The sequence below is a fragment of the Aedes albopictus genome, chromosome 2 (assembly GCF_035046485.1).
Source record: "Aedes albopictus strain Foshan chromosome 2, AalbF5, whole genome shotgun sequence".
In the NCBI taxonomy this organism is placed as follows: Eukaryota; Metazoa; Arthropoda; class Insecta; order Diptera; family Culicidae; genus Aedes; species Aedes albopictus.
This window is the reverse complement of record NC_085137.1, coordinates 409,793,188-409,819,773: the sequence shown is the minus strand read 5'-3', so window position 1 is coordinate 409,819,773 and position 26,586 is coordinate 409,793,188. Positions and strand designations below refer to the sequence as shown.

The window sequence follows — 26,586 nt, the reverse complement described above, 5'->3', positions numbered from 1 at the left end:
GCGAGCTCGTGGTTCATCCTTCTCCGCCACACACCGTTCTCCTGCACATCGCCGAAGATCGTCCTTAGCACGTGTCGCTCGAAAACTCCGAGTGCTTGCAGGTCCTTCTCGAGCATGGTCCATGTCTCGTGCCCGTAGAGGACCATCGGTCTAATTAGCGTTTTGTACATGGTGCATTTGGTGCGTAGGTGAATCTTTTTAGACCGCAGCTTCTTCTGGAGCCCGTAGTAGGCCCGACTTCCGCTGATGATACGCCTTCGAATTTCACGACTCACGTTGTTGACAACAACTTGTTGTCAGCCGTCTGTAAGGATCCGAGGTAGTCGAATTCTTCCACCACCTCGTAGGTATCCCCGTCTATCGTAACAATACTACTCAGACGGATCCGGTCGTGTTCGGTTTCGCCTACCAGCATGTACCGTAAAATTCAAATTTATCTTCGGGTCGAAATTGATCATACGTTTTTCGGTTAGGTTTAGCATATTTTCAGTAATTTCCTTTCAACTATCGTGCAGTTGGGAATCGATACTAAACGATATTTGCTTGGAAACTATTTGAGTATGTTTTATATAGCGGAAAATCGTCTGATCAATTTCGACCCGGAGATCAATTTGACCCCGGTTTACGGTACTTTTTTTTGAGGCATTCACCACCAGTCCGACCTTTGCTGCTTCGCGTTTCAGGTGGGTGCACAGTTCTGCCACTGTTGCAAATGTTCTGACGATAATGTCCATGTCGTCCGTAAAGCACACAAATTGACCGGATGTTGAGAAATCGTTCCCCGGCTGTTGAGCCCGGCTCGTCGCATCACACCTTCCAGAGCGATGTTGAAGAGTAGGCATGTGAGTCCATCACCTTGTCGCAGTATCCGGCGAGATTCAAATGAAATGGATAGTTCAGCTGAAACCCTTACGCAGTTTTGTACACCGTTCATCGTTGCATTAAATGATTAAATAGTCTAGTCAGCTTCCCGGGAAAGCCGTTTTCGTCCATGATTCTCCATAGCTCTGCACGGTCGATACTGTCGTATCCCGTTTTTGTGTCGACGAACAGGTATTGCGTTGGGACCTGGTATTCACGGCATTTCAGGAGGATTTGCCGTACGGTTAAAATGCAGCCCGTTGTCGACCGGCCGTCAATGAAGCCGACTTGATAACTTCCTACGAACTCTTTCGTGTTAGGTGAAAGACGACGAAAGATGATCTGGGATAGCACTTTGTAGGCAGCATTCAAAATTGTGATCGCTCTGAAGTTCTCACATTCAAAATGGTCGCCTTTCTTGTGAATGGGGCAGATTACCCCTTCCTTCCACTTCTCGGTTTTCCAGATCCTGACTATTAATCGGTGCAGACAGGTGACCAACTTTTCGGGGCCCATCTTGATGAGCTGCGATACGAGCCGCACCAGCTGCGCGTATGCTGAGGCGACATCCTGTTGGTTTAGTCGCTCTAGGTTGTACCGTAGCAGTCGCCGGTACCGTACATTGTTGATGACGGAGAGTTTTGGGCGCAGTTTGACCATCATTAGGTAGTAGTCGGAGTCGATGTTGGCGCCACGATAGGTGCCGTCCGTTAACCAGAATGAGTTCTGCTGATGGACGCTGAACTTTCCAATCGTCGGTCTGAATTCCTCCTACTGGCCTACCTGAGCGTTTAGATGTCCTATTGCCATCGTGGCTTGGGCAGCGGTCGTACTCGTGTTCGAGCTGCGCGTAAAACGCGTCCTTGTCATCATCAGTGCTTCGGGAGTTAGGGCTGTGCACGTTTATTTTGTTGAAGTTGAAGAATCGGCCCTAGACACATTAATGACTAACCCGATTCGCCTGGCTTCACTCTTTAGTCGGATGTACGTTTCCGCCATCGATTCAAATTTACGAGCAATAATATCACCCAAGTAACACACTTGTCACCGAAGAGTCACGGCGGCGCAGGTTTTTGTTGCGCAGAAGTCACTGTGACTTAATCCTAACAAATAAATGCTTACTTGCTAGAAGTAAGTCATAGTGACTTCTGCGTAACCAAAACCTGCGCCGCCGTGACTCTTCTGTAACAAGTGTGTTACTTGGGCAATATCATCGGCAATTTTTTGAATCGAAAGGAAATTGAATGAAGAAAATCGATTCGGCCGATTTTTTGAGGCTATCGATTCAAAAAATCGATAAATCGGAACAAAAACATCGATGTTGCGAAGCGTTCACAGTTTCCAATTTATCTCGCTCGCTGCTCATCACGTCATCTTGTGCTGGTCGGATCGTCCTCGAGAACCATAGCCTCCCGATTTTCGCGGCGAGGACGATGATTGGTCCTCGCAGCAGTTAATGCAGCTTGTGTAAGGTGTTATGACAGTTCTCAGAACCTCCACAAGACTAATTGGATATCAAAATGTTACTGTGGGTATCAAACCATTTACTTCATTGCATGAAATTAACACTGTGTTTATAGTTTAAGAAGCTGGTTCTGTTTTATGACCACTTTGCTCGTAGAACACTAAGACAAAAAGAAATTTCTGTCGAACAGGTAATTAAATGCCTAAAAGTTTTCATGAGCGATGTTCATCATATTGCTCTGTTGAATAACGACCAAACTGATATAAACTAATAATACTTTTTCCGTGGGAAAAAGTGCACCCACCTGCATACTGCATTCAAACACAACTTCAATTAGTCGATGAATATTGAAAGAAGCCCACCCACGTTTAGATTATTGTAGCCAAGGCAACTACAAGGTTTCCCAGAATACAATACAAATTAAATCTGATTGCACAAGGCACGCGGTTAATGGGGTGTCATTCCATTCATCAAAGCCGAGTCCTGTGTCACGCAACATCGGGCGTGGTTACGGAAATGATTATTCAATGAAATCCCCGAATGAAGAGGAAGCGTAGGGGGAAGCGTGATGGAATGCATCATAGCTTACCCACTTGTATGGGTGATCTCCAATAACGTTTGGATGAATTATGAAGTTCTAGGAAATTCTTGAAATGTTACATTTTTTGTGCATGATACCTATGTGTTCTATTACCACTTTCAAAACTGGTTATTGTCAGTGATATTTGCTAGTTAATCATTCTTGCATTTAAACACATATCATGTGACAGACACGAAAATGCTCAATGTCCATTACAGGCATTTTTTTACACTCGATCAGATAAAAGTAGTACAATCATACCAAGCCATTGATACCTAGATGTGTTAACAATTTGGTACTAGCAAGAGGTAGAATAACTTGAATAAACACAAAAAATATATATCTATTAGAATAAAGCAATAATAAATCCAATTTAGGGTCTTGTACCATATGGACTGGTGTACCTAAATGGGAATTTGCCTCTAGAACTAAGTCAATTTCAAACCAAATGATTTGAATGTTTGTATAGGGGTTAATACTGTGCCTATCTCACCGTGTTCCGAAAATTAAGTTATTAGGTATAATATTGACTTAGTTATAGGGACAAGTGCCCAAAATAGGTGCACTTGCCCAAATGATACAAGACCCTATTTCGTTTTGTTGCTGTAATAGCTACAGTTGTTATATGCTTGTTATTTTAATGCAATATTTTGATATTTTACCTCTTATTACTACAAATATAGTGCGTAACAACTCTTGATACCCAGGTATTGAACTCCGATTGGGCAGTCAAATCAACTTGATGTCCACGTTACCTTCATGAGACACATTAATTGTAAAATATTATACTACTTCCCCCTGAGATCCTATATGCCCTCTTCCGCCAACTATTAATAACTATGTTCACCGCATGGAAGCACGGCACGGGTACAGCCCACCGTTTGTAAAACGTGGAACACAACGCCGTCATTTCCTCAGGCTCGCTGCAACTCAAGGAGGAAGGCTTGTCACATGCCGGAGATGTGACTGAATCTCAACGGAGCCGCCGCCGGAGTGTGGTTCGCTAAAATGGGATGCGGTTCGCCGGTGATGTGTAAGGCAGGCGGCAGTATGGATGATATCCATTGGATATTGAAGAAAAATAGCTTCCTCCTTTGAAGCATAAACGAATGATTTAACCCTTTGAAGCCGGTTTTTTTTTTTTCAAGCGTTGTTATAGAGTTTTTTCTACATAGGGTAGCGAACCACTTGGGCAGTGGCCGGTATTTTGGGCACTCTTCGCTATAACTTAGTCAATTCCAAACCAATTGACTTGACATTTTGTACACCGCTAGATACTATACGTATCTCATCGCGTTCCAAAAATTGTGTCAATTGGTTCAAAATTGGCTGAGTTATATCAGAAAAATGCCCATAATAGGACCCCTGCCGAGATGGTTCCACTTCCCTATTACTGTGGTTTTGGTGCTCAATAGCATAGAAAGGGTTGAATATGATGCAGAATATTTTTTTCTGAATATCCTAAGTCATCCAAACTGTTCTTGAGTTTAGATCTTAAAGCCTACGGGTGTAACGGTAACATCTTTCATTATTCAAATTTGTAAATTATTATGATGTTAAAAATCTAGCATCAATAGCAATTGATGTTTCTGTTTTGGCTATATAGAGAATTGTTTTATAATCTATTATACTTACTGGTGCTCACGGAATACTATCAGAGACTATGACCTAGCTTCAGGAGGTTCTGATATTCCGAATCGTACACACTGTCCAGCAATAAGGACAACATGAAACATGGAGTCTACAGCCATAATAATATCATTTTTTCTGTTTTGAGCTACACAACCATACCAACCATAATGATTGTAACTATTTCGTTTATTTTTAAGCGTTAATAACAATTATTCTTAATCACTTAACCTAATTTACAGCTCTTTTGTCCACTAGGGCACTACGTGAGCGATTCCAATTGGACGCTGCACTTACACATTGTACAGCGCCTAAATGTATACTATTATAATTCAACTATATCGAACTGGTGCCTTGTGCTGCTTTCACTTTTCTACCCTGTCCACAGTAGAATGATGAGCACAATGATGCTGGTGTGTCGCTGCTGTTCCTTTTCCAGTCCAATTGAGGGTCGTCCATTATGAGTTGCGGTTCGCCGATATCCAAGTTTCCGGGTCCGTTAGAGCATATACTCCGAAGAGGGTCAGGTGTCAGCTGCTCTCGGGGGGAAGAGCAACTGACGAAAAATTGCAAGTGCCGGGACTGGGTTCGAACCCATGACCATCCGCTTATGAAGCGAACGTGTGGACCACTACGCCACGGGCCCCGACAATAATAACAATTATATTAAAACTGAATCAACAAATCTTCATCACAACACTCGATTCGTGGCTGCAGTCCTTATCCTCGTCCGCGTCCCACTTTTGCTTTGCGATCGAGATGTGGCCTTGTCGTATCGCTTCACCTTACCTGGAAGTTCTTAGCTTTTAGGGAAGCTTAGTAAACCTGAAATATCTCAAGGGTAAATTTGATGGTTCTGAGTTTAACAGAAGTTCATGGAGATGGGTGGGTTGGACTAGATAACGTAACTTTTTATAGCACAAATGTTCCAAAGGGACAAAACAATGCCTACTAGTCTTTGAAGAATATTAGTAAATATATTTCAATGTGTATCATTATTTAGTGTAGCAGGCTAGCATTTCAAATGTAGATATAAAGATGTGTACTCCATTAAAGATTAGATGACCGAAATTATCACAAATATTTTATGAAGTGACCCTTGCGAGTTAAGAGATTCATGGATCCTATCTGGTTGTGTAACGTTACTAACTAAAACGAATTCACCTTATGTTACAGTAGTTGTTTTTATAAAACTAAGCTCCGTAACAGTAGGGACGGCCCATAATATCCCAAAAAATATATAACAACACTTACTGTTTCTCGAACTACTTTGGTAAAAACAGTGGATTATGTAACACTACTTAACTCTCTAATACCCAATCCCGCCTTTCGACGGGGTATAGTTTGAGCATTTTTGTAATTTTTGTTTCGTGGAAATTCAAAATTTTTATATTTTTGGCTGATATTTTGGATTGTTTTGTTTATCTCAAAATGGTTTTTGGTGTATTTTAAAGCGTATTTACATTTTTTTAAATCATTGAAAAATTGGTGTTTTAGTCACCTTCTAGAAGTCATTGTTTATATTATATTAAATCGCTACAATTAACATATTTTAATTTTTTCTCAAATTATTCTATCCTAGTTTTATACTTTAAGGGAATCGAATACCCTCTTAAACAATTTTCCCAATCTTATCAGAATTTTCATTACTCCTTAAAAACCAAATATTTTACAACACAAATAATTTAAACAATGTAAAATGGATGTAGTGCATTCTTTGAAAGGTAAATTTTATGATTATTGCATGTAGTTTTCATGAGAAACGTTAACCATTATATGGTGTTTTTTTGTGCCGGTCACAGTATAAGAACAGACCAAGGAACGTACTATAAAATTAAGAAGGACAAATTCCTCAACAAAAAATCAAACTGGACCCTGGACGCTTGAAAAGCCCATGAAACCAGGTGAAACAAGTGCGTCTTAGGGGTGCTTTACGGCATGATACCCCGTAAAGGACCCCTGAGACTTACTGAAACGCATTTGAAAACCCCTGGGACCCCCTTAAAAGCTCCCGAGATCTAACTTCGCAAAAAATATCCGTGCAAACCAAGAATCGGGTTATTGAAGCAAATAAACTTTCCACAATACATACCTATTTCAAAAGATGCAAGGACTGCCTATCATGAAAAAAGAGTTCTCCAAGATTCGTTTCATTTTATTTGCATTTCATAATCAGATTAATCACAGCTCCCAAAGTGTCAATTATTTCCGGCTTACTGCACAGGTACACTACTTGAGCAGGACGGCAGCAGCCGGAGCGGTGGCAACGAACGGTTCATAGGCCGGATACGAGTAGGCCAGTGGAGGGGCCAGATACGCCGTCGGATAACCGGTGGCAGCAACGACAGGTGCAAAGTTTCCGTGGAAGGACTGCTCGAAGAAGGTTGCACTGGAAGCAACCGGGGCAGTGGCCACCACCGTCGCCGCTGGAGCACTGTACGCAATCACATCTGGCTTGGGTTCGGCCTTGGCCGCTACCGAGGCAACGGCAACGATGACGAACAGGCCAATCTGCAACACAAGACAACAAGAGAGCGCGTCAAGCATCATTAGCAATGGCGCAAACAGACCGTGCTGAACGGGATGCTAACATCCATTACTAATGGTTGGATTGAGATGAGCTGTACGTTGTTCTAGGACACTTACGATCTTGAACATTTTGATGATGATTCACTCTGAGATGATTCGACCTGGACCGGGGTGGAGCTCGTTGACCGGCTAAGCAGTATCCAACAATACACAAACGATGATAACAAATGATAATTGCTGACTGCCGTCGGTGGACTTTTTATACAATGGGATTTGAATTCGGTCGGCCGGGTGGGAGATGGTTGGTGATTAATGAAATGAAGGAAACAATTCAGTGGCACGTGCCCATTCGTAGGCCGCACGAATTAGGAAGCCGGCCTTTTGCACGTTGTGTAGTTCGATGAATGGAAGCGCGACAATTCATGTAGTTGACAGTTGTTGAACTCTGATAGCAAATTCAAGGTTAATTATTGATATTTCATTTCCCGTTGAAAAATGTCGTGCCGATTTTGGTATGACAAAGCAGATACATGATTCATTGAAGCCATAAGTGCTTACTGCTAATGTAAAATATATAATCTCACCAAATTAGAACCCAACAGAGAGAAATAAGGGCTAAGGGGCTGTCCATTTATTAAGTAAGGGATTTTTTACGATTTTTTGACATCTCCACCCCCCCCTTGCAATTTTTTTTTGTATAAGAACTAAAATATTTTTGTATGGCACGTAAGATTTCTCAAACCTCCACTCCCCCCATAAACCCTTACGTAATTAATGGATACCCTCCAATTGCATGAGCAAGCCTATATAACAGCAATGTTCAGAGGAGAGAGATGGATTTTAGCAGGATTTTAGGATTTCAAAGAAGCACTGAGGATTGAACAAGGTTTATTTTTTACATCCTTCGAAACACACTCTCAATAACTTCTTCATCAACGTAGACCAAAATTAGGTCATCTCAACACCCCCCCCTCCTCTCCTCCCTCGTTGGATTTTGTCCACACAATTTTTTTTAAATTTGTGTGGAGCGTAGACTTAAGCTAACCTCCCCCCAAAAAGTTCTCATGGTTTATGAACGACCCCTAATGAATTTTCATATCTGGCCCCTTCCTAGGGTACCGGTTCGGAACACCTGAGTGGCCATAACTCCGGACCGATCCGGACCATTTTCAATAGGAAACAATGGGACCAGATTCCCTGTCGAATGAACCATCGGTCATCAAAATCGGTTGAGGTTTACTTCCAAAAAAATGATGTGAGTTTATTTTGTACACACACATACACACATACGCACACACATATACACTAGTGTGGGTCATCGGAACCGTTTTCTCAGCTTTTTTGATTCCGTTTCGGGTCCTGAGTATCTGTGCAAAATTTGAGCACGATCGGTTGCGTCTACATTTTGCGCATTGCAATTGAAATTTGTATGGGATTTCGTATGGGAAAACATACTTTTTTGCATTTTTGTTATAAGTTGAAAAAGTTTGTCTGAAACTTTTTAACCGATACTATAAAATGATAGCCTAGGATGTTCTGAAAAACTTTGTTGAAGACCACAAGGCAATCCGATGCTTGTGAAAATAGTTATAACCAACGAACCACATGCATGTGTTTATGATTTAACATGTAAAGGAATAACAATAGCAACAAAATCATGCTGTTTCGCCAAGCAATGTAAAAGCTATAACTTTTATCATAAGCATCAAATCACTTCGCGGTCTTCGACAAAGTTTTTCAGGACACCCTAGGCTATGTTTTCACTTTATCGGTTACATGGTTTTAGAATAATTCGAGCTTGTTATGAGAAAAATGCAAAAAAGTGTGTTTTCCCATGTAAAACCCCATACAAACTTCAAACGCGATGCGCAAAACGTAGACATAACCGATCGTGCCCAAATTTTGCACACTTATTTGGGTCCTGAAATGGGATCAAATAAGCTTTGATCTGATGGGATACCATTGAATTTTTCATTTTTCCATATAAACGATGACCCACTCTAATATACACACACAGACATCACGTCAATTCGTCGAGCTGAGTCGATTGGTATATGTGACGCGACCCTCCGGGCCTTCTATCAAAAAGTCATTTTTGGAGTGAATATATAGCCTTTCCAGTACACTTGGTGTACGAGAAAGGCAAAAAAACACAAATCAATTGACATTTATATTTTTGATAAACTAACTATTGGTTAATCAAATAATTATCGTAAATAAAGCTTGGCATATAGCCGAGGCGGTAAACGCACGGGTATTCAGCATGACCATGCTGAGGGTGACGGGTTCGATTCCCGGTCGGTCCAGGATCTATTCGTAAAGGAAATTTCCTTGACTTCCTTGGGCATAGAGTATCTTCGTGCCTGCCACACGATATACACATGCAAAATGGTCATTGGCAGAGGAAGCTCTCAGTTAATAACTGTGGAAGTGCTCACAGAACACTCTGAGAAGCAGGCTTTGTCCCAGGAGGACGTTACGCCAAGAAGAGGAGGAGGAAGCTTGGCGTTGTGCTCCACAAGTCCAAAACTGATACCTAAGGCTTCGAAATTGAGCATATGTACCAAAACAGATTAGCGTAAATCTTGGCGTAAATTTATATTGCGCATTTAGTTCAGCACTGGACTGCGCATTCAGTCTTCGTAAGTGAGAAAATCGGTATAAAAGTGCACGACCGCATCAAATCGAATTGGTGTCTTCAGTGCACTAATTCTTTAATCTATGCTGAATAAGTGCTCTAAAGCCACCGAGATGATTTGATGCAATCGCACACTTATATTTTAGTTTTCGCACTCTTGAAAGTTCAGTGGTGTTCTAAATGCGCAATAAAAATATTGTTTTCAGATAAAGTACGTAAACCTGAGGTGAACGTGCTTTATTTTGTGAGAACGAATCTCATTTGGCTATCAGAAAAGTACTCCGGAGGCTTGATTCAATAGACATTAATTATTTATCTTGTTTCGTGTTGATTCTTGCACAAACTCTTGACAATTTTCAGAATGTCCCTCCGTCTGTCCAACCTCCTGTTAGCTGTTTGCTGAGGTTCCTAAACCAACATTTCTCGGGTATACGGTTGTGCTTGGTTGAGCATTCTGTCACAGATAACAAGACGTTTGAAATCGCTTTTGATGATGTTACTGTTGTTAGTGATGGAGCATAAACATGTTTGTCTAGCAATGTGAGTAGTAATAGTTATTTATGTAACAAGATGCAAAAAGTTGATTTTTTCAGCACGAGTCGTACGAGGCTGACCGAGTTGGATAAATACGACGAGTGCTGAAAAAATCGAGTTTTGCAACGAGTTACATACATTCCAAATTGTATGCAATGGGTTTTTTCATTATTCAACTCATTTGGGTTGCATAATGTTCATAATGCAACTCAAATGAGTTGCATAATGAACATTATTCAACTATTTTTCATTATAAAACTCATTTAAGCCACATTATGAACCAGTGTAGAAAAGGTGGCCAATATGATGCCGATATGAGTTGTATAAAACAGATATTATGATACTGAATTGCATAAAATATTTAAAAGTAGGGAATCTGCTGATTGTTCATGTTTTACCCTTCTTACACCCATAAGAAGGGTATAAATATCGCTCGAAAAACCGACTTTCAATCCGAGGCCCGGAGGGCCGAGTCTCATATACCAATGAACTCAGCTCGACGATCTGAGCAAACGTCTGTATGTGTGTGTGTGTGTGTGTGTGTGTGTGTGTGTGTGTGTGTGTGTGTGTGTGTGTGTGTGTGTGTGTGTGTGTGTGTGTGTGTGTGTGTGTGTGTGTGTGTGTGTGTGTGTGTGTGTGTGTGTGTGTGTGTGTGTGTGTGTGTGTGTGTGTGTGTGTGTGTGTGTGTGTGTGTGTGTGTGTGTGTGTGTGTGTGTGTGTGTGTGTGTGTGTGTGTGTGTGTGTGTGTGTGTGTGTGTGTGTGTGTGTGTGTGTGTGTGTTTTTTTTTTCCTCCCAACCTCCCGAGCAGAGAAAACCGATTGGAAAAACTCTGCTACACCTTGTCGCCTCGATCCCCCTGGTACCACTGATGCGACTGCTTCAGGGGGGGCAATGCGCTCCTGCGCTCTTCTTCTTCTGTGCTAATGCACATTTTGTCGCTTTTAAATTTGTTATTCTAATCTTTTTAGTGTTCGTACCTAACCTATCGCCATTCAGCGACACAGTTGGTACAAACATACACCAAATTTGTTATTCTAATGCCGTCTGTGTGCCATTTAGCACTCCGGCTTTTCACGCACGACTCGGATAGTCCCCGACGGTGGATCTACCCTATCCGACGAAGAGTTCCCCGACACTGAAACTTCTTCCGTTACCGATACTTCCCAGGCTGGTGCCAAGGTCGATTCTGAGATTCCGGTTGGAGACTGGCTTCCGGTTCACAGGCGCCCTGACGACCAAGCACCGGTGCTTTTTCGCGGTCTACTCGGTCTAGTCCCCGGCGGTGGACGGACCTAGCCTACTCCGACAGAGAAAGACCCCGACGGTGGAAGTTCACTCGACACTGATGTTTTCAACCCGACCAGTAAGGTGCCGAAGTCGGCCCGGCGATTCCGGTTGGTGGTAGACTTCCGGTTCACCGGCGCCCCGACGACCTATAACCGGTACTACGCAACGAACGACTCGGTCAAGTCCCCGGCGGTGGATCAAGCCTACTCCGATCGCGACCCAATACTCTTTGATCTTCGCGCCATCTCCGCTGGAGAGCTGACATGATCCGCGTGACCGCTCTGTTCACCGCATTCCATACGGTTTCGTCCTGACACATTCTCTCTACTACGTTGTTGGGACTCAGATTTCCAGCAGTGCTTGCTAGCATGTCACCACGTACTTCTTCAAATCGCGGACAGTCGAATATCACGTGCTCCGGTGTCTCCTCGTTGTTTGGGCATGTCGGACAGAATGGGGACTCTGCATGGCCGAATCGATACAAATACTGTCTGAAGCATCCATGACCTGACAAGAACTGTGTTAGGTAGAAGTTCACATCTCCGTGTTTTCTGGACATCCATACCGACACATCTGGGATAAGCCGGTAGGTCCATCTACCCTTCTCCGCGTCATTCCACTCTTGCTGCCACTTAGCCAACGAGTCCGCTCTGATTGTCTTCCTCACGTTTGCAGTGCCTCTTCTCCAGTAACACTCTACATCCTCTGCCAGGGTGATGTGTATGGGAACCATCCCGGCGATGATGCAGACTGCTTCCGACGATATCGTCCTGTACGCGCTCGCCACACGAATAGCCATGAGCCGGAACGTGCTCGAAAGTTTTGTTCGATTCCGTTTCAGTTTCAGCGCTGTAGCCCAGGCCGGAACTCCGTATCTAAGTATCGAAGAGGATACTCCCGCCAGAAGACGTCTGCTGCTGCTGCTCGGTCCACCGATGTTCGGCATAATCCTCGATACAGCATTAACAACTTTCGCTGCCTTCTCACAGGCATAGTCGACGTGGCAATTGAAATTCAATCGGTCGTCCACCATCACGCCCAGGTGTTTTAACGCACGCTTTGACGGGATAACCTGTCCGCCGACGTTAATTTCGGCCCGTTGAACTGCTTTACAGTTGCTGACTAGCACTACCTCTGTCTTATGGTGAGCCAACCGCAGCTTTACTTCACTCATCCAGGCCTCGATGGAACCGATCGTCTCCGCCGTCAGCATCTCTACTTCTTCCAGGGTCTCACCGGTTATCGAAAGGACGACGTCATCCGCGAAACCGACGATCTCGACTCCTCCGGGTAGTTCAAGTCTTAACACTCCGTCATACATAATATTCCACAACGTTGGGCCGAGTATGGAGCCCTGTGGCACACCCGCCGTGACTCTAACCGACCTCTGACCCTGATTTGTCTCGTAGACCAAGACTCGATTCTGGAAGTAACTTTTCAGAACCTTGCACAGATAGTCAGGGACCCTCATGTTATGTAGTGCAGTGGCGATGGCTTCCCAGCTGGCGCTATTGAATGCGTTCTTCACGTCTATAGCTACCACGGCGCAGTAACGATTACCTCTTCTCTTCTGCTTTGAGGCTTTCTCCGCATTCGCAATGACTGTCCGGATTGCATCCACAGTCGACTTCCCTTTCCGAAACCCGAACTGCCTATTAGACAGACCGCTCTCGCTTTCCGTACACTTTATCAGCCTGTTCAGGATGATTTTCTCCAGGAGTTTGCCAAGCGTATCCAGCAGGCATATCGGTCGATACGATGCTGGGTCTCCTGGCGGCTTGCCAGGCTTTGGCAGCAACACCAGCTTCTGGATCTTCCAAATGTCTGGGAAGTAGCTATCCAACAGACAATTCTGTATCGTTATCCTGAACATGTCCGGAAACGCTTCGATCGCCGCTTTCAATGCCATGTTGGGGATACCATCTGGACCAGGGGCTTTCTTCACTTTTAGTCCTTTGGCTATTGTAAGGAGTTCCTCGTTAGACACCCGGTTTGCGCCGGCAGCTACTTCCACCCCGTCGACGTACGGCGTAGGTGGCCATGTGGTTAAACCGTGATTCGGAAAGAGGCCGTTCACAATTACCTCCAGCTTTTCAGGGCACATTTCAGCTGGTGTAGCTGGGCCCTTGATCTTCGCCATCACGACGCGATAAGCTTGTCCCCAGGGATTGGCGTCTGCTTCTCTGCACAGCTCCTTGAAGCAATTGGCCTTGCTCAGAGCAATCTCCCGCTTGAAAGCGGTCCTGGCCTGGCGGAAAATCACCTTGCGTTCCTCTCTGCTCGCTTCGGATCTTGCTCTTTGAAATCGTCTTCTAGCTTTAAGGCAGGCAGCACGTAGGGTGCTGAGCGTTTCATTCCACCAGTAAGCTGGACGCCGGCGGTTATTCGGTTCGAGTTTCCTGGGCATAGTAATATCACATGCCCTCGCTACTGCTTCCGTTAGTTCCACAGCGGTCATAGCGGGAGTGTCGCTGTCTGTCCGAAGTGCCTCGACAAAAAGCTCCTTGTCGAACTGCTTCGTTTTCCACTTCCTTTCGCAGGTCCTCCGGGTGCTCGGCAGAGCGGAGATCCGCCGACCGACGCTGTAGTGGATGGACTGATGGTCACTGTGCGTGTATTCTTCGCTTACTCTCCAGTTCATGTTGTTCATCAGCGACGGGCTGCAGAACGTCACATCAATAATGGATTCTCGTCCGTCCTTACGTAATGTACTCACAGAGCCTTCATTACACACTTTAACATTCAGCTTCGCTAAGGCTTCCAGCAGACAGTAACCCCTTGCGTTGGTCAGCCTACTTCCCCACTCCACCGCCCAAGCGTTGAAGTCCCCGCCGATAACAACCGGCGCACGTCCTATCAACTTATCAGTTAGTAGATCCAACATCCGATTGTATTGCTCAGGGGTCCACCTTGGGGGCGCATAGCAGCTGCACACAAAGACACCGTTGATCTTGGCGATAACAAAACCTTCATGATCGTTATCCACTTCTTCTTGAATGGGAAACCCGCCTGTAACTTGGATTGCCGCTATCCTTGCTTTATCCGCCACCCAGTTACCGTTATTGATAGGAACTCGGTACGGCTCTGCAATTATTGCGACGTCGCACTTGGTTTCCGTTGTCGACTGCCACAACAGTTGCTGTGCTGCATCGCAATGATTGAGATTCACTTGCGTTATCTCCATCATTGTCATTGTTGACCTTCCTTCGCCTTCTTGTACATCGGGCATTTGAAGCCACCCGTCGAATGATCGTTTCCGTCCTCCGGTTTGCAGAACATACACCTCGGTTGCTTCGTGCAGTCTCGAGCAACGTGACCACTTCCGCCGCATCTCCAGCACACTGTGGACCTGTCAGGGCCCTTGCAGCTTCTCGCCTGGTGACCGAACTCTATACACCGGAAGCATCTCTCCATCTGCTTAGCAACTCGAGGAGTGGCTCTCAGAGTGCCCACCGCCCAACCAACTTTTATCTTGCCGATCTCCACCAGCTTGTTTGCAGCGTCAACCGATAAGCGAATCGCCGCCGTCTGGGTGCCTCCAAACGCTTTCCTTAACCGAATTTGCACCGGAACATCCAGCTTACACTGCTCGGTTAGGGCAAATCTCAGTTCCTCTTCTGTCGTGACCGCATCCAGATCCCTGCACTCGATCACCACCTCCTGTGAAAGAGCCCTGACATTTGCATCGCTGCCCAGGGATTTCGCGACGAGTTCCCGGTAATCCAGGCTCTTAACAGCTGGATCTTTCTTTAGCTCGAAGATCATCTCGCCTTTCTGCGTGCGCCGTGTCTTAACCACGTTCTCGCCCAACTCCTTAAGGTCCGGATCCTCCCTCACCTTCCTGAGAAGCGCAGCATACGTTGTCTTGTCGCTCGCTTCGACTATGAGGGCATCACCTCTGCTTTTCCTCCTAGATGGCCGAAGTTTATCTTTCTTTTCCGGTTCCGTCTTCCTTTCTATTTTTTCCTTTCGCTTTTTCTTCTTAACTCGCTGGCTTTCAACGGTGCGCCATCCACTGTCTCTGCCATCGTTTCTCTGATTGTCGACGCGCGACTGATCGTTCTTCTGCTTCTTCGGGACTTCCTCGTCTCCAGGCGTGTCCCTACCTCTTTTCTCCGAGCGGTGACTCTTAGGCGTCTCCCGAGTTTCCGCCGTAGCTCTTCCTGCAGCTTCCGTTACAGCCTTTTCAGCTGTTTCAGCTCTCAATCTGAGTGCCTTTTGCTCTCGTTCGGCAGCTATAACAGCAGATTTGATGTTCGTCACCATCTGCTTAATTTTCAGGTGCACGTTGTGTCTGTCCTTCACAAACTCGTACAGTTCGTTCACCTTCTTCCTCACCTCACCCAAACCCGACTCTTGAGCAGCACTGCTCTTCGGCGTCGGTGTGAACACTCGCTGGTTCGAAGACCCTAGCTCCTGTTGGTTTCCTTGGAGCTCGCTTCGGATTGTGCTACTGGTAGCGATCGCTGCGGTTTCCAGCGGTGTCAATGGTGATCTCTGCATCCTCTCGCTTCTTCGGAACGCGTTCGCGTCCTCCTCGACTTCGATATTCGTTAGATTCTCCATTTTGTTGGGTCCCCACTCCGGGCCGCTATCTCCACTCGTTGTAGTATAGCCGCTTATGATCCCTTGGTTATCTTTGCAAAGCAGGGAGGCCAAGCGAGGGTTGAACGCGTACCTTCATGGGGTACGTGTCCAGAGCCGGATCAGCGTAGGTCAGGAATGTTCCATCTGAGCCTACTACCCACCTTTGTTGGTGCGAGTATTGAACGTACCTGGAGGCCTGCCAAGGTTTTAATGGGACGGAGGCAAACGTACTGTTAGCCCGCTCGCCGTTTCAAGTAGGTGTCACCCTTCCTTACTCAGGGAACAGAACAGCACGAATGTCAGCCCATCATCGCCATCCGATCCATAATCCGTAGTCCGTTGTCGTTTGCGTTGACCAGTATGCCATAATCAGGATGTTACTGGCATCCATCCTGATGTGTCGGTTGGCACTCCGGGTGTTTGGGCTAAGGCACTTTGAAAGCGGTACCAGGTCGCTTGTACGGAGTTGCTTGCAGATGTGTGGCTTTTTATGAGGATCCAACAGAGCCCACTGTTGAAACCCCACCACATCCTAGGCATCCTCCGCTTGAGCTGTCTGGAAGCCAGAAGCTCGGTCACTCCCCGAAGGAAGAGCCAAAGGTGGTAATCCACACGGGTGTGTGAACGGTTTTCGCTTAGGAAAACTCCCAAGCTTCCACCCGACTCGCAGAAGGGGGGGGGGTTCGTCAAGCCCCTGGACTCCTGTCCCTGCTGCCTCTATGTGTGTGTGTGTGTGTGTGTGTGTGTGTGTGTGTGTGTGTGTGTGTGTGTGTGTGTGTGTGTGTGTGTGTGTGTGTGTGTGTGTGTGTGTGTGTGTGTGTGTGTGTGTGTGTGTGTGTGTGTGTGTGTGTGTGTGTGTGTGTGTGTGTGTGTGTGTGTGTGTGTGTGTGTGTGTGTGTGTGTGTGTGTGTATGTGTGTGTGTGTGTGTGTGTGTGTGTGTGTGTGTGTGTGTGTGTGTGTGTGTGTGTGTGTGTGTGTGTGTGTATGTGTGTGTGTGTGTGTGTGTGTGTGTGTGTGTGTGTGTGTGTGTGTGTGTATGTGCGTTACAAAAAAAAGTCACGCACGTTTCTCAGCCGACTGTCAACCAATTTGAGTTCTCTTGGAAGCAAATGAAAGCTACTACATCCTAGTAGAACGCTATTGATTTTTTTTCGATTGGACGTTTGGTTACCGAGAGTACTTATGAGTCATACTTCTAAACTTTTTAAGATTTTTGACCAAGTGTATCATAATAAATATTTCGGCCGTTTGTCAATCGATTTAAGTTCTCTTGGCACCAAATGAAAGCTACAGCATCCTAGTAGATCACCCAGAAATTTTATTTCGATTGGACATTTGATTACAGAGATATCTTTCGAAGAGTACTTTGGATTTATACAACTAAACTTTTTGAGATTTTTGACCAATTGTATAATAATAAATATCTTAGCCGTCTGTCAACCGATTTTGGTTATCCTGGCACCAAATGAAAGCTACAACATTCTAGTAGAACCCTATACAATTTCGTTAGGATTGGACATTTGATTACCGAGATATCTTTCAAAGAGTACTTGGGAGTAATACAGGTTAACTTTTTGAGAGATTTTGGACCAAGGGTACCATAATAAATATCTCAGCCATCTGTCAACCGATTTGGGTTCTCTAAGCACCAAATGAAAGCTACAATATCCTTGAATAAGGCCCTGAAATTTTATTTCGATTCGACATTTGATTACTGAGATATCTGGGTAACTCTCGCTGAGACCGTCCCACTATTTACACCATGTCTTCAAAAATGTTTAAGGTGGCGATTTTCTGAAAGTCCTCCCCAAAAAAGTAAGGAAAATGCATTTGGTTAATCAAATTGGTGGACCCCCCGTTAGTTAAAGCCACAAGCATTTTGGTGAACCCCTCGATTTTGGTCAATTGTTGGCTCATTTGAACCGTTATAACTCGAAAGTTTCACCAGAAACCACTTTAAAACTATAGGTTGTTGGGAAGAGAAAAGATAGAGGTACTCTTTGCAGTTATAAAAAGTTTGGTCGGCCATATTGATTTCGGCCGCCATCTTGAATTTATGTGCCAAAACATTTTTTTCACCATGTTGGCAACCACCGATTTTCAAATTTCTTGCGTCAATCGAAAGCTGCGACATTTTTACACAACATATCGAAAATTTAGAGATGTATCTTTTTCCTATCAAAAGTTATCTGCACTTTTGTAAATCATGAAAGGCTTTCTCCATACATTTCCATGCGCACCGGCAATGACACGCAACAGCATCAAAGTTGGCGCCTGCTTGTATACACAAACGCACCTGCAGCAAAATTAGTGCAAATCGGAGGATCGTTCTCATTTTTAACTGTTTCTCAACGATGCGGGCATTGCTTTTTAAACTTTTTTGGTGTTTTGAAAAGCTGAAACTTTCAACTTTTCATTAGTGGATTCAGATTTAGAATAAATGTTCGTAAACACTGTGAAATAACGCTGCATTTATGTAAACAATCGGCACCTGGCCCAGTGCGCAAAAGTGGCATGATTCACAAAAGTGCAGATAACTTCCGATAGGAAAAAGATACATCTCTAAATTTTTGATATGTTGTGTAAATATGTCCCCGCTTTCGATTGACGCAAAAATTTTGAAAATCGGTGGTTGCCAACATGGTGAAAAAACAGTTTTGGTTTAATAATCCAAGATGGCGGCCAAAATCAATATGGCCGACCCAACTTTTTATAACTGTAAATAGTAGCCCTATCTTCTCTCTTTTCAACAACCTATAGTTTTTAGGTGGTTTCTGGCGAAACTTTCGAGTTATAACGGTTTAAATGAACCAACAATTGACAAAAATCGAGGGGTCCGCCAAAATGCTTGTGGCTCTAACTAACGGGGGGTCCACCAATTTGATTAACCAAATGCATTTTCCTTACTTTTTTGGGGAGGACTTTCAGAAAATCGCCACCTTAAACATTTTTGAAGACATGGTGTAAATAGTGGGACGGTCTCAGCGAGAGTTACCCATCTTACGAAGAGTATTTTAATAAATTCTTTTTTTATTATATTCACTTGTTATCTTGCATTTGTTTTTGACCAGTCTATGGGAAATTATGTTTTAATAAATGATGCTGACCTCATACAAAGTGTATACTAGCAGGTTATTGTTTTCAACAAAATTATAAATAACAAATTACAAATACACAGAAATTTTATGGAAACTAACAATATGTTAAATGAAAGCTTTGAAGAACCAGACAGCCAAAATAACTAGCTAATGCCAAAACTGATTAACTTAGTAGATATATCATTTTTGTCGTTTTCACACCATAACCATGAATACCAAGTACTTCGGAGCTAATTTAATTGACTGATTTAGACAAAGTGTATCTCGCTGATTTTCTTACCCATTTGTTAATCGATTCAAGATCTTTTAGCAGTTAATAAAAGATACAAAATTCCAGAATATGTAAGCTATTTTTTAAACATTCCATACAAGACTCTAGGAAGTGTCTGGCATTTCTGGTAGTTTAGTCCATGGTCCATGATTTTGGAAACCAATCCACTAGATGCCAAATCCACAATATTTTCTAGAACTTTTGGTCAATTCCACAAAACAAATATGTTAACTACAAATAATACAACAATAATTTTAATAAGTGTAAGAAGGGTTCTGTTCACCATAGGTGGATTAAATCGGGTTTTTTATGATAACTTGGATAGCAAATTTTCGAAAAGCAATTTCTTTTTGTCTGTGCATTCATTTTGCCGCATATTCTTAAGCAGAAATTTAGCACAGAAAACTCTCGACGATCGCCGGCAGTCGTCGGTATGGTGCCTTATTTCGTTTCGCAATCAGTCGCATCGCAATAAATAATGCCCGACCGACGCATTTCCGAAGCAACGTGAAACCAATCCATCCCAAGCATACTGCGATCCGAGTTTCGAATTTCACTGTGTATTATTACTTAATTGCTTTGTTTATTTTCTATTCCTGTGTAATGGTTCCAGGATCAGCAGGTTCGTCGCGATTTTTCCGAGGACACATCACCCGGAAGCAGCCTAATTGGGGGTGCATGTGGGTGGGCTTCTTGGCGAAATCGCGGATGAAATTGCGTAACCGAGATGTTTTGCCAGAATGGTGGGTTCGTCCAAATATTGCGTAACGTTAAATTTGGCCATTTTAAACCCGTTCCCTCTCCACGTATGAATATTTTAACTTTGTATGAACCGTAACAATACAGTAAATTCCTTCCCCTCTCGTGCGTTACGTAATTTATAAACGATTCCAATATCATCGCTAGACAAACCAGCCCGGGGTTTGAAAATTACTGTAATGAGGATAATAATAGTAGAACGCGAATTGACATTGGATATACATATGTTTTGTGTTGAGTTAGTTTGAAGAAGAAAATGGGAATTTCTTGATTGGAATATGTTTCATTGAAAGTGTACATTCATGTGAAGTCATAATAAATTTCTTCATGCAGTGAAATACATTGTCTCATATCCTCATATATTGTATTTTCATAACAAAACATCCAAACTAAAAGCTCTTTTTGAACGTTTATCTTCCCTATTACATGGACTTGTTCATAACTTGTTTTATATGACAAGCATCGTGTTTCCAAGCGAGCACAGGAAATTCTCACAAAACATCGTTACACGTTTCCTTGAATTGAGCTACCCTAACAAGCGAACAATGTTTCCCATCAGTTGTCCTTCCTCCATCCATGGGGACTACCTCAGCAAAATGGACTTGAGGAGCATTACATTACATCTAGACCAGACGTCGCACGTTTTACATCGAATTCATTAGTTTCGCTGTGACGAGGATATTAGTGGCATTCAAGGAATGTGGTTGTCATCCGTGACTGTTACAAAGGTGAGTGTTTGTAAGGACTTATCTTCCAGAGAATAGCAGTTCGATGAATTGTCGCTCATGGCAGGATAACAATCGGGCAGAACTGAACATTTTCCATAGATGTAATCAATGTAATCGCAATGTTTCCTTATTGGTCGAATAAACAAAAACAGAACGTTCTTGAGAATGTCTCATTAATTACATATTTCTAGTTTCTTTAAGTTATCGAAGAAGATAGGTTTCTCACAAATTGATTAAGGAAACAGAACTCAACAACAATGGAACAATACTGCACATGTAGACATTTTGACAAGTTGGCAATGCAGGGACTTAAACACGCACACACTCAGTTGAGCTCGGCTAATTTTCATTCTTTTGCCGAGATCCGCACAGCCGAGCGCTCGGCAATCGCAATTTAACTGAGATATCAGCAAAAAGTCAAGTTTATTCATAGCAGCACCCATGGGTGCCGCTATCATCAAACATTAAACGTCAAGCGTTTAACCGAAATTTCAGCAAATGAACTTTAACTGAGATCCGCACAGCCGATCTCGGCATTCTGTTTTAAGTGTGCAGAGAAATAAATTGTAAACTCAAATAAATTCTAGCTCAAATCAAGCGACTTTTCAGTTTACTATAACGACAAACTGATTTCTAGTTTGAACTGAACTGTTCCATTGTTTGATGATACAAATATTTTCTTTTGCCGAAATTTTTGACAGTTTGTACTAAACAAACAGAGGTTTGGTAGTTTCAACATGAAATAGTGGATTGTTTTAAACTGCTACACTTTTGCCATTAACAAAACCGGAATGTGATTGTGTTGGTGACGGCAGCTCCTGCAGCAGCTTGGGAATTTATTTTTAGACGCTCGACAAGCGGATGGAAAATAAAACGAATAAAAAAAAGATAAAAAGGCGAAACCGACCAACTTATTTTTAGATGTTGTCTTGGGTACACTTAACAATATCAAGCTAACTTCACTACTGTACTGTGTGGTAGAGCGTAGGGCTCTCACTCAGCGACTATCGGTTCGGATCGAGTGGGCGGCATATTTTTTTTTGTTTTATTTAAACCTTATAATCATTGATTTGATAAATTCATATTTGTCCTTTATTGGAATATGCTTAAACCTTGAAAAACAATTCTACTGAACTGAACATCTATGAGTTTGAAAGTTTTGACAAAGCTCACAGTAGCGTCTTATGGAGCTATCAAGCCGCTTTATCCCCAGCCAACCTGTAATCGTATAAGATGTTGCATAAGATGTTTAAGTGGAGGCGATATGCGTACATTTTACATACGCCTAAATGGAGGCATGCACGCATATGGCCTCCTTCTTATCATATTATGCAACATCTTATACGATTACTGGTTGTCTGGGTCTTATCTGAACTTCGTGGAACTTGAAAGTGCTATGTTTAATAAACTGTCTTTAACCAGAGGTTGTACAAACTGAACAAGCTTATCATTAGACAACGGACAACACACATATGTGTGTTATATAACACCCAGTGGCCCAGTGAAGAAATTTCCGTTTGACGCAAAGTTTTCCTCGACTGGAGCGGGAATCGAACCCACACTGTGAGGCTTACGAAACACCAGAAGACTGACGCCTCTAGCCGTACGGCTACGGTTTTACAGGAGGCTTCCTGGCGGCCTAAGGGGTGGGGGAAGTTCCAGGGAAGTTCAAGAGGATCTCAAGGGCGTTATAGAGGGTTTTAAGAGGAACGAGGAGATCTCATGGGTGTTTCAAGCGGATCACTGAGGGTTTTAGGGGGCTGAAGGAGGTCTCAGGGGCGTTTAAAGTGAGCTTAGGGGCTCTGGGGGTTTTCAAAGTTTCTGCAGATTTCAGGAAGGTTCCATGTAGCCTAAACGGACTTCAAGCGGCCGCAAGGAGTTCCAGGTGGCCTTGGAAAGGCTTCAGAGGAACTCAGGGATGTTTCAGAGGAACTCAGGGGCGTTTCAGGGAGTCTCATGGGCTTTTATGGCGATTTCAGGGGGTACCAGGAAATCTCAGGGGCGTTTGAGAGAATCCAAGGAGGCTTCAGGGCGTCTCATGGAAACTCAAGGGTCATTAAGGGAGTCTTAAAGTCATCCCAGGTGATTTAGGAGGGTTCTAGGAGGCCTTATTGACGCATCAATGCATCTTAGGGCGTTTAGAGAAGCTTCCAAGTGGCCTCAGATACGCTTCTTAGGAAGTCCCACGGAAGCTTCAAGGATTTTCAGGGGGTACCATGAAATGCAATGGGCGTTTTTTGGGATCCCAGGGGGTTTCAGAGGGTAACATGTGGTCTCAGAGTTATCTCATTGGGTTTTATGGGTTTCCTGGGGGCTCCAGGAGGTCTTAGAGTCGTTTCAAGGGGTCCCAAGCAACACAAAACGGTGAGTCGATAAGGAGAGCGTCTAATATAGCTCTGGTCCTCACAAGTTCCTACCTCATGCTTCCACGGGTCAAGCGATGACAAAGACCGCCAGCTAAGAGTTGTGTGCTTAACTGGTAGTGCAGCCTGGGCACTGTTGTCCTTCTGACTTCAGCTAGATTGAGGAGGTACGATCCGAGTGTCTGTTAACCAAGGAGGTGCGGCTCAAACAGCGGCTGAGTAAGAAACGCTGCACCACGCCCAACTAGCCCCATCAGCGTGGTCGTCCCAGTGTTGGTTGGGACGTTAAACAGAACTGGCACGATCGCCCTCCGGCGAGACAGGAGTGTTGGCGTAGGCCCAATAAGCCAACCGTAAAAATCCCCATTGCGAATAACATAGGAGAAAATACGACTCGATACAATAGGCAAAGACCCACGCGACGAAATAAGGACTACGATTGGAAACTTGGAACATGGAATTGCAAGTCACTAGGTTTCGCAGGATGTGACAGGATAATCTACGACGAACTACATCCCCGCAACTTCGACATCGTGGCGTTGCAGAAACTTTGTTGGACTGGACAGAAAGTGTGGAAAAGCGGGCATCGAGCCTTCGCGACAACGTGTGATCGGGTGGCAGCCGATCAACGCAAGGATGTGCATGTTAAGAGTTAAGGGCCGTTTCTTCAACTACAGCATCATCAACGTCCACTGCCCACACGAAGGGAGACCCGATGATGAGAAAGAAGCGTTCTACGCGCAGTTAGAACAAACATAAGATGGTTGCTCGCCGCGTGACGTGAAAATCGTTGTCGGCGACATGAACGCGCAGGTAGGAAGGAAGGAAATGTACAGACCGGTAATCGGGCGAAACAGCCTGCACGCCGTATCGAATGATAACGGCCAGCGATGCGTAAACTTTGCAGCCTCCCGTGGTATGGTAGTCCGAAGCACCTTCTTCCCTCGCAAAGATATCCACAAAGCCACCTGGAGATCACCCGACCATCAAACAGAAAACCAAATCGACCACGTTCTAATCGACGGTGAATTCTTCTCAGATATAACCAACGTCCGCACATACCGCAGTGCGAATATAGATTCGGATCACTACTTAGTCGCTGTATGCATGCGCTCAAAACTTTCGACAGTTATCACCACGCGTCGAAGTCGAACGCCGCGGCTCAACATCGAGCAACTTCGTAACGTAGAAGTGGCTCAAGACTACGCGCAGCAGGCCCTACCAACGGAAGAGCAGCTTGGCGCAGCTACACTTGAAGATGGCTGGAGGGACATCCGATCTGCCATAGGTAATACCTCGGCTACAGCACTAGTCTTCGCGACTCCGAATCACAGAAACGACTGGTACGACGGCGAATGTGAACAGTTGAAAAACGAGAAGAATGCAGCTTGGGCGAGAATGCTGCAACACCGTACGAGAGCGAATGAGGCACGTTACAAACAGGCGCGGAACAGGCAGAACTCAGTCTTCCGGATGAAGAAGCGCCAGCAGGAAGAACGAGATCGCGAAGCGATGGAAGAGCTGTACCGCGCTAAGGACACACGAAAGTTCTACGAGAAGCTGAACCGCTCGCGCACAGGCTTTGTGCCACAAGTCGACATAATCACGGGAATATTCTCACGAGCGAGCGTGAGGTGGTCGAGAGGTGGCGGCAGCATTACGATGAGCACCTCAATGGCGACGTTGCAAGTACCGAAGGTGGCGTGGTAACAGATCTAGGAGTATGTGCACAGGACGAACGACTTCCGGCCCCTGACCTTCAAGAGATTGAGGAGGAGGTTGGCCGGTTGAAAAACAACAAAGCCGCTGGGGCAGATCAACTACCAAGCGAGCTTCTAAAATACGGTGGAGAAGCACTGGTGAGAGCACTACACTGGGTATTACCAAGATTTGGGAGGAGGAAGTATTACCGGAGGAATGGATGAAAGGTATCGTGTGTTCCATCTACAAAAAAGGGCGACAAGTTGGATTGCGGGAACTACCGCGCGATCACACTACTGAGCGCTGCCTACAAGGTACTCTCCCAAATTTTATGCCGCCGTCTATCACCGATTGTAAGAGATTTCGTGGGGCAATATCAGGCTGGATTTATGGGTGAACGCGCTACAACGGACCAGATGTTCACCATCCGCCAGGTGTTGCAGAAATGCCGTGAATACAACGTGCCCACACATCACTTGTTCATCGATTTCAAATCGGCGTATGATACAATCGATCGAGAACAGCTATGGCAGATTATGCACGAATACGGATTCCCGGATAAACTGATACGGTTGATCAAGGCGACGATGGATCGAGTGATATGCGTAGTTCGAGTATCAGGGACACTCTCGAGTCCCTTCGAATCTCGCAGAGGGTTACGGCAAGGTGATGATCTTTCGTGCTTGCTGTTCAACATTGCTTTGGAGGGTGTAATAAGAAGAGCGGGGATAAACACGAGTGGAACGATTTTCACGAAGTCCGTTCAGCTGCTTGGTTTCGCCGAAGATATTGATATTATTGCTCGTAAATTTGAGACGATGGCGGAAACGTACATCCGACTAAAGAGTGAAGCCAGGCGAATCGGATTAGTCATTAATGTGTCGAAGATAAAGAACATGATGGCAATGGGCTCCAGGGAGGAATCACCGCGCCCGTCACCCCGAATTCATATCGACGGTGATGAAATCGAGGCGGTTGAAGAATTCGTGTACTTGGGCTCACTGGTGACCGACGACAACGACACCAGCAGAGAAATTCAGAGGCGCATTGTGGCAGGAAATCGTGCCTATTTTGAACTCCGCAGAACTCTACGATCGAATAAAGTTCGCCGTAACACGAAGTTAACCATCTACAAAACGTTGATTAGACCGGTCGTCCTCTATGGGCACGAAACATGGACCCTACGTGCAGAGGACCAACGCGCCCTTGGAGTATTCGAACGGAAGGTGTTGCGTACGGCGGATTGCAGATGGAAGACGGGACTTGGAGAAGGCGAATGAACCACGAGCTGCATCAGCTGCTGGGAGAACCAACCATCGTCCATACCGCGAAAATCGGGAGGCTACGGTGGGCGGGTCACGTCATCAGGATGTCGGATAGCAACCCGACTTAAATGGTTCTCGAGAGTCATCCGACCGGTACAAAAAGACGTGGAGCGCAGCGAGCTAGGTGGGTCGACCAAGTGGAGGACGATCTGCGGACCCTACGCAGAATGCGGAACTGGAGACAAACAGCCATGGACCGAGTGGAATGGAGGCGGCTACTATGTACAGC

At 44.7% G+C, this 26,586-nt stretch overlaps 2 protein-coding genes across 2 annotated transcripts in view; both read right to left on the bottom strand.

Annotated features, from left to right (window-relative positions):
• The window catches only part of LOC109417983 (uncharacterized), a 515,951-nt gene that overhangs the window by 273,225 nt on the left and 216,140 nt on the right, over window positions 1–26,586 (bottom strand). The gene's annotated exons all lie outside the window — the stretch shown is intronic.
• On the bottom strand, window positions 6,648–7,299 carry LOC109417941 (uncharacterized). The gene is made up of 2 exons (XM_029860866.2): window positions 7,182–7,299; window positions 6,648–7,046 (listed from the first exon to the last, which is right to left on the bottom strand). The coding sequence occupies exons 1-2, from the start codon at window positions 7,191–7,193 to the stop codon at window positions 6,765–6,767; spliced, it is 294 nt and encodes a 97-aa protein (XP_029716726.2). The 5' UTR covers window positions 7,194–7,299; the 3' UTR covers window positions 6,648–6,764.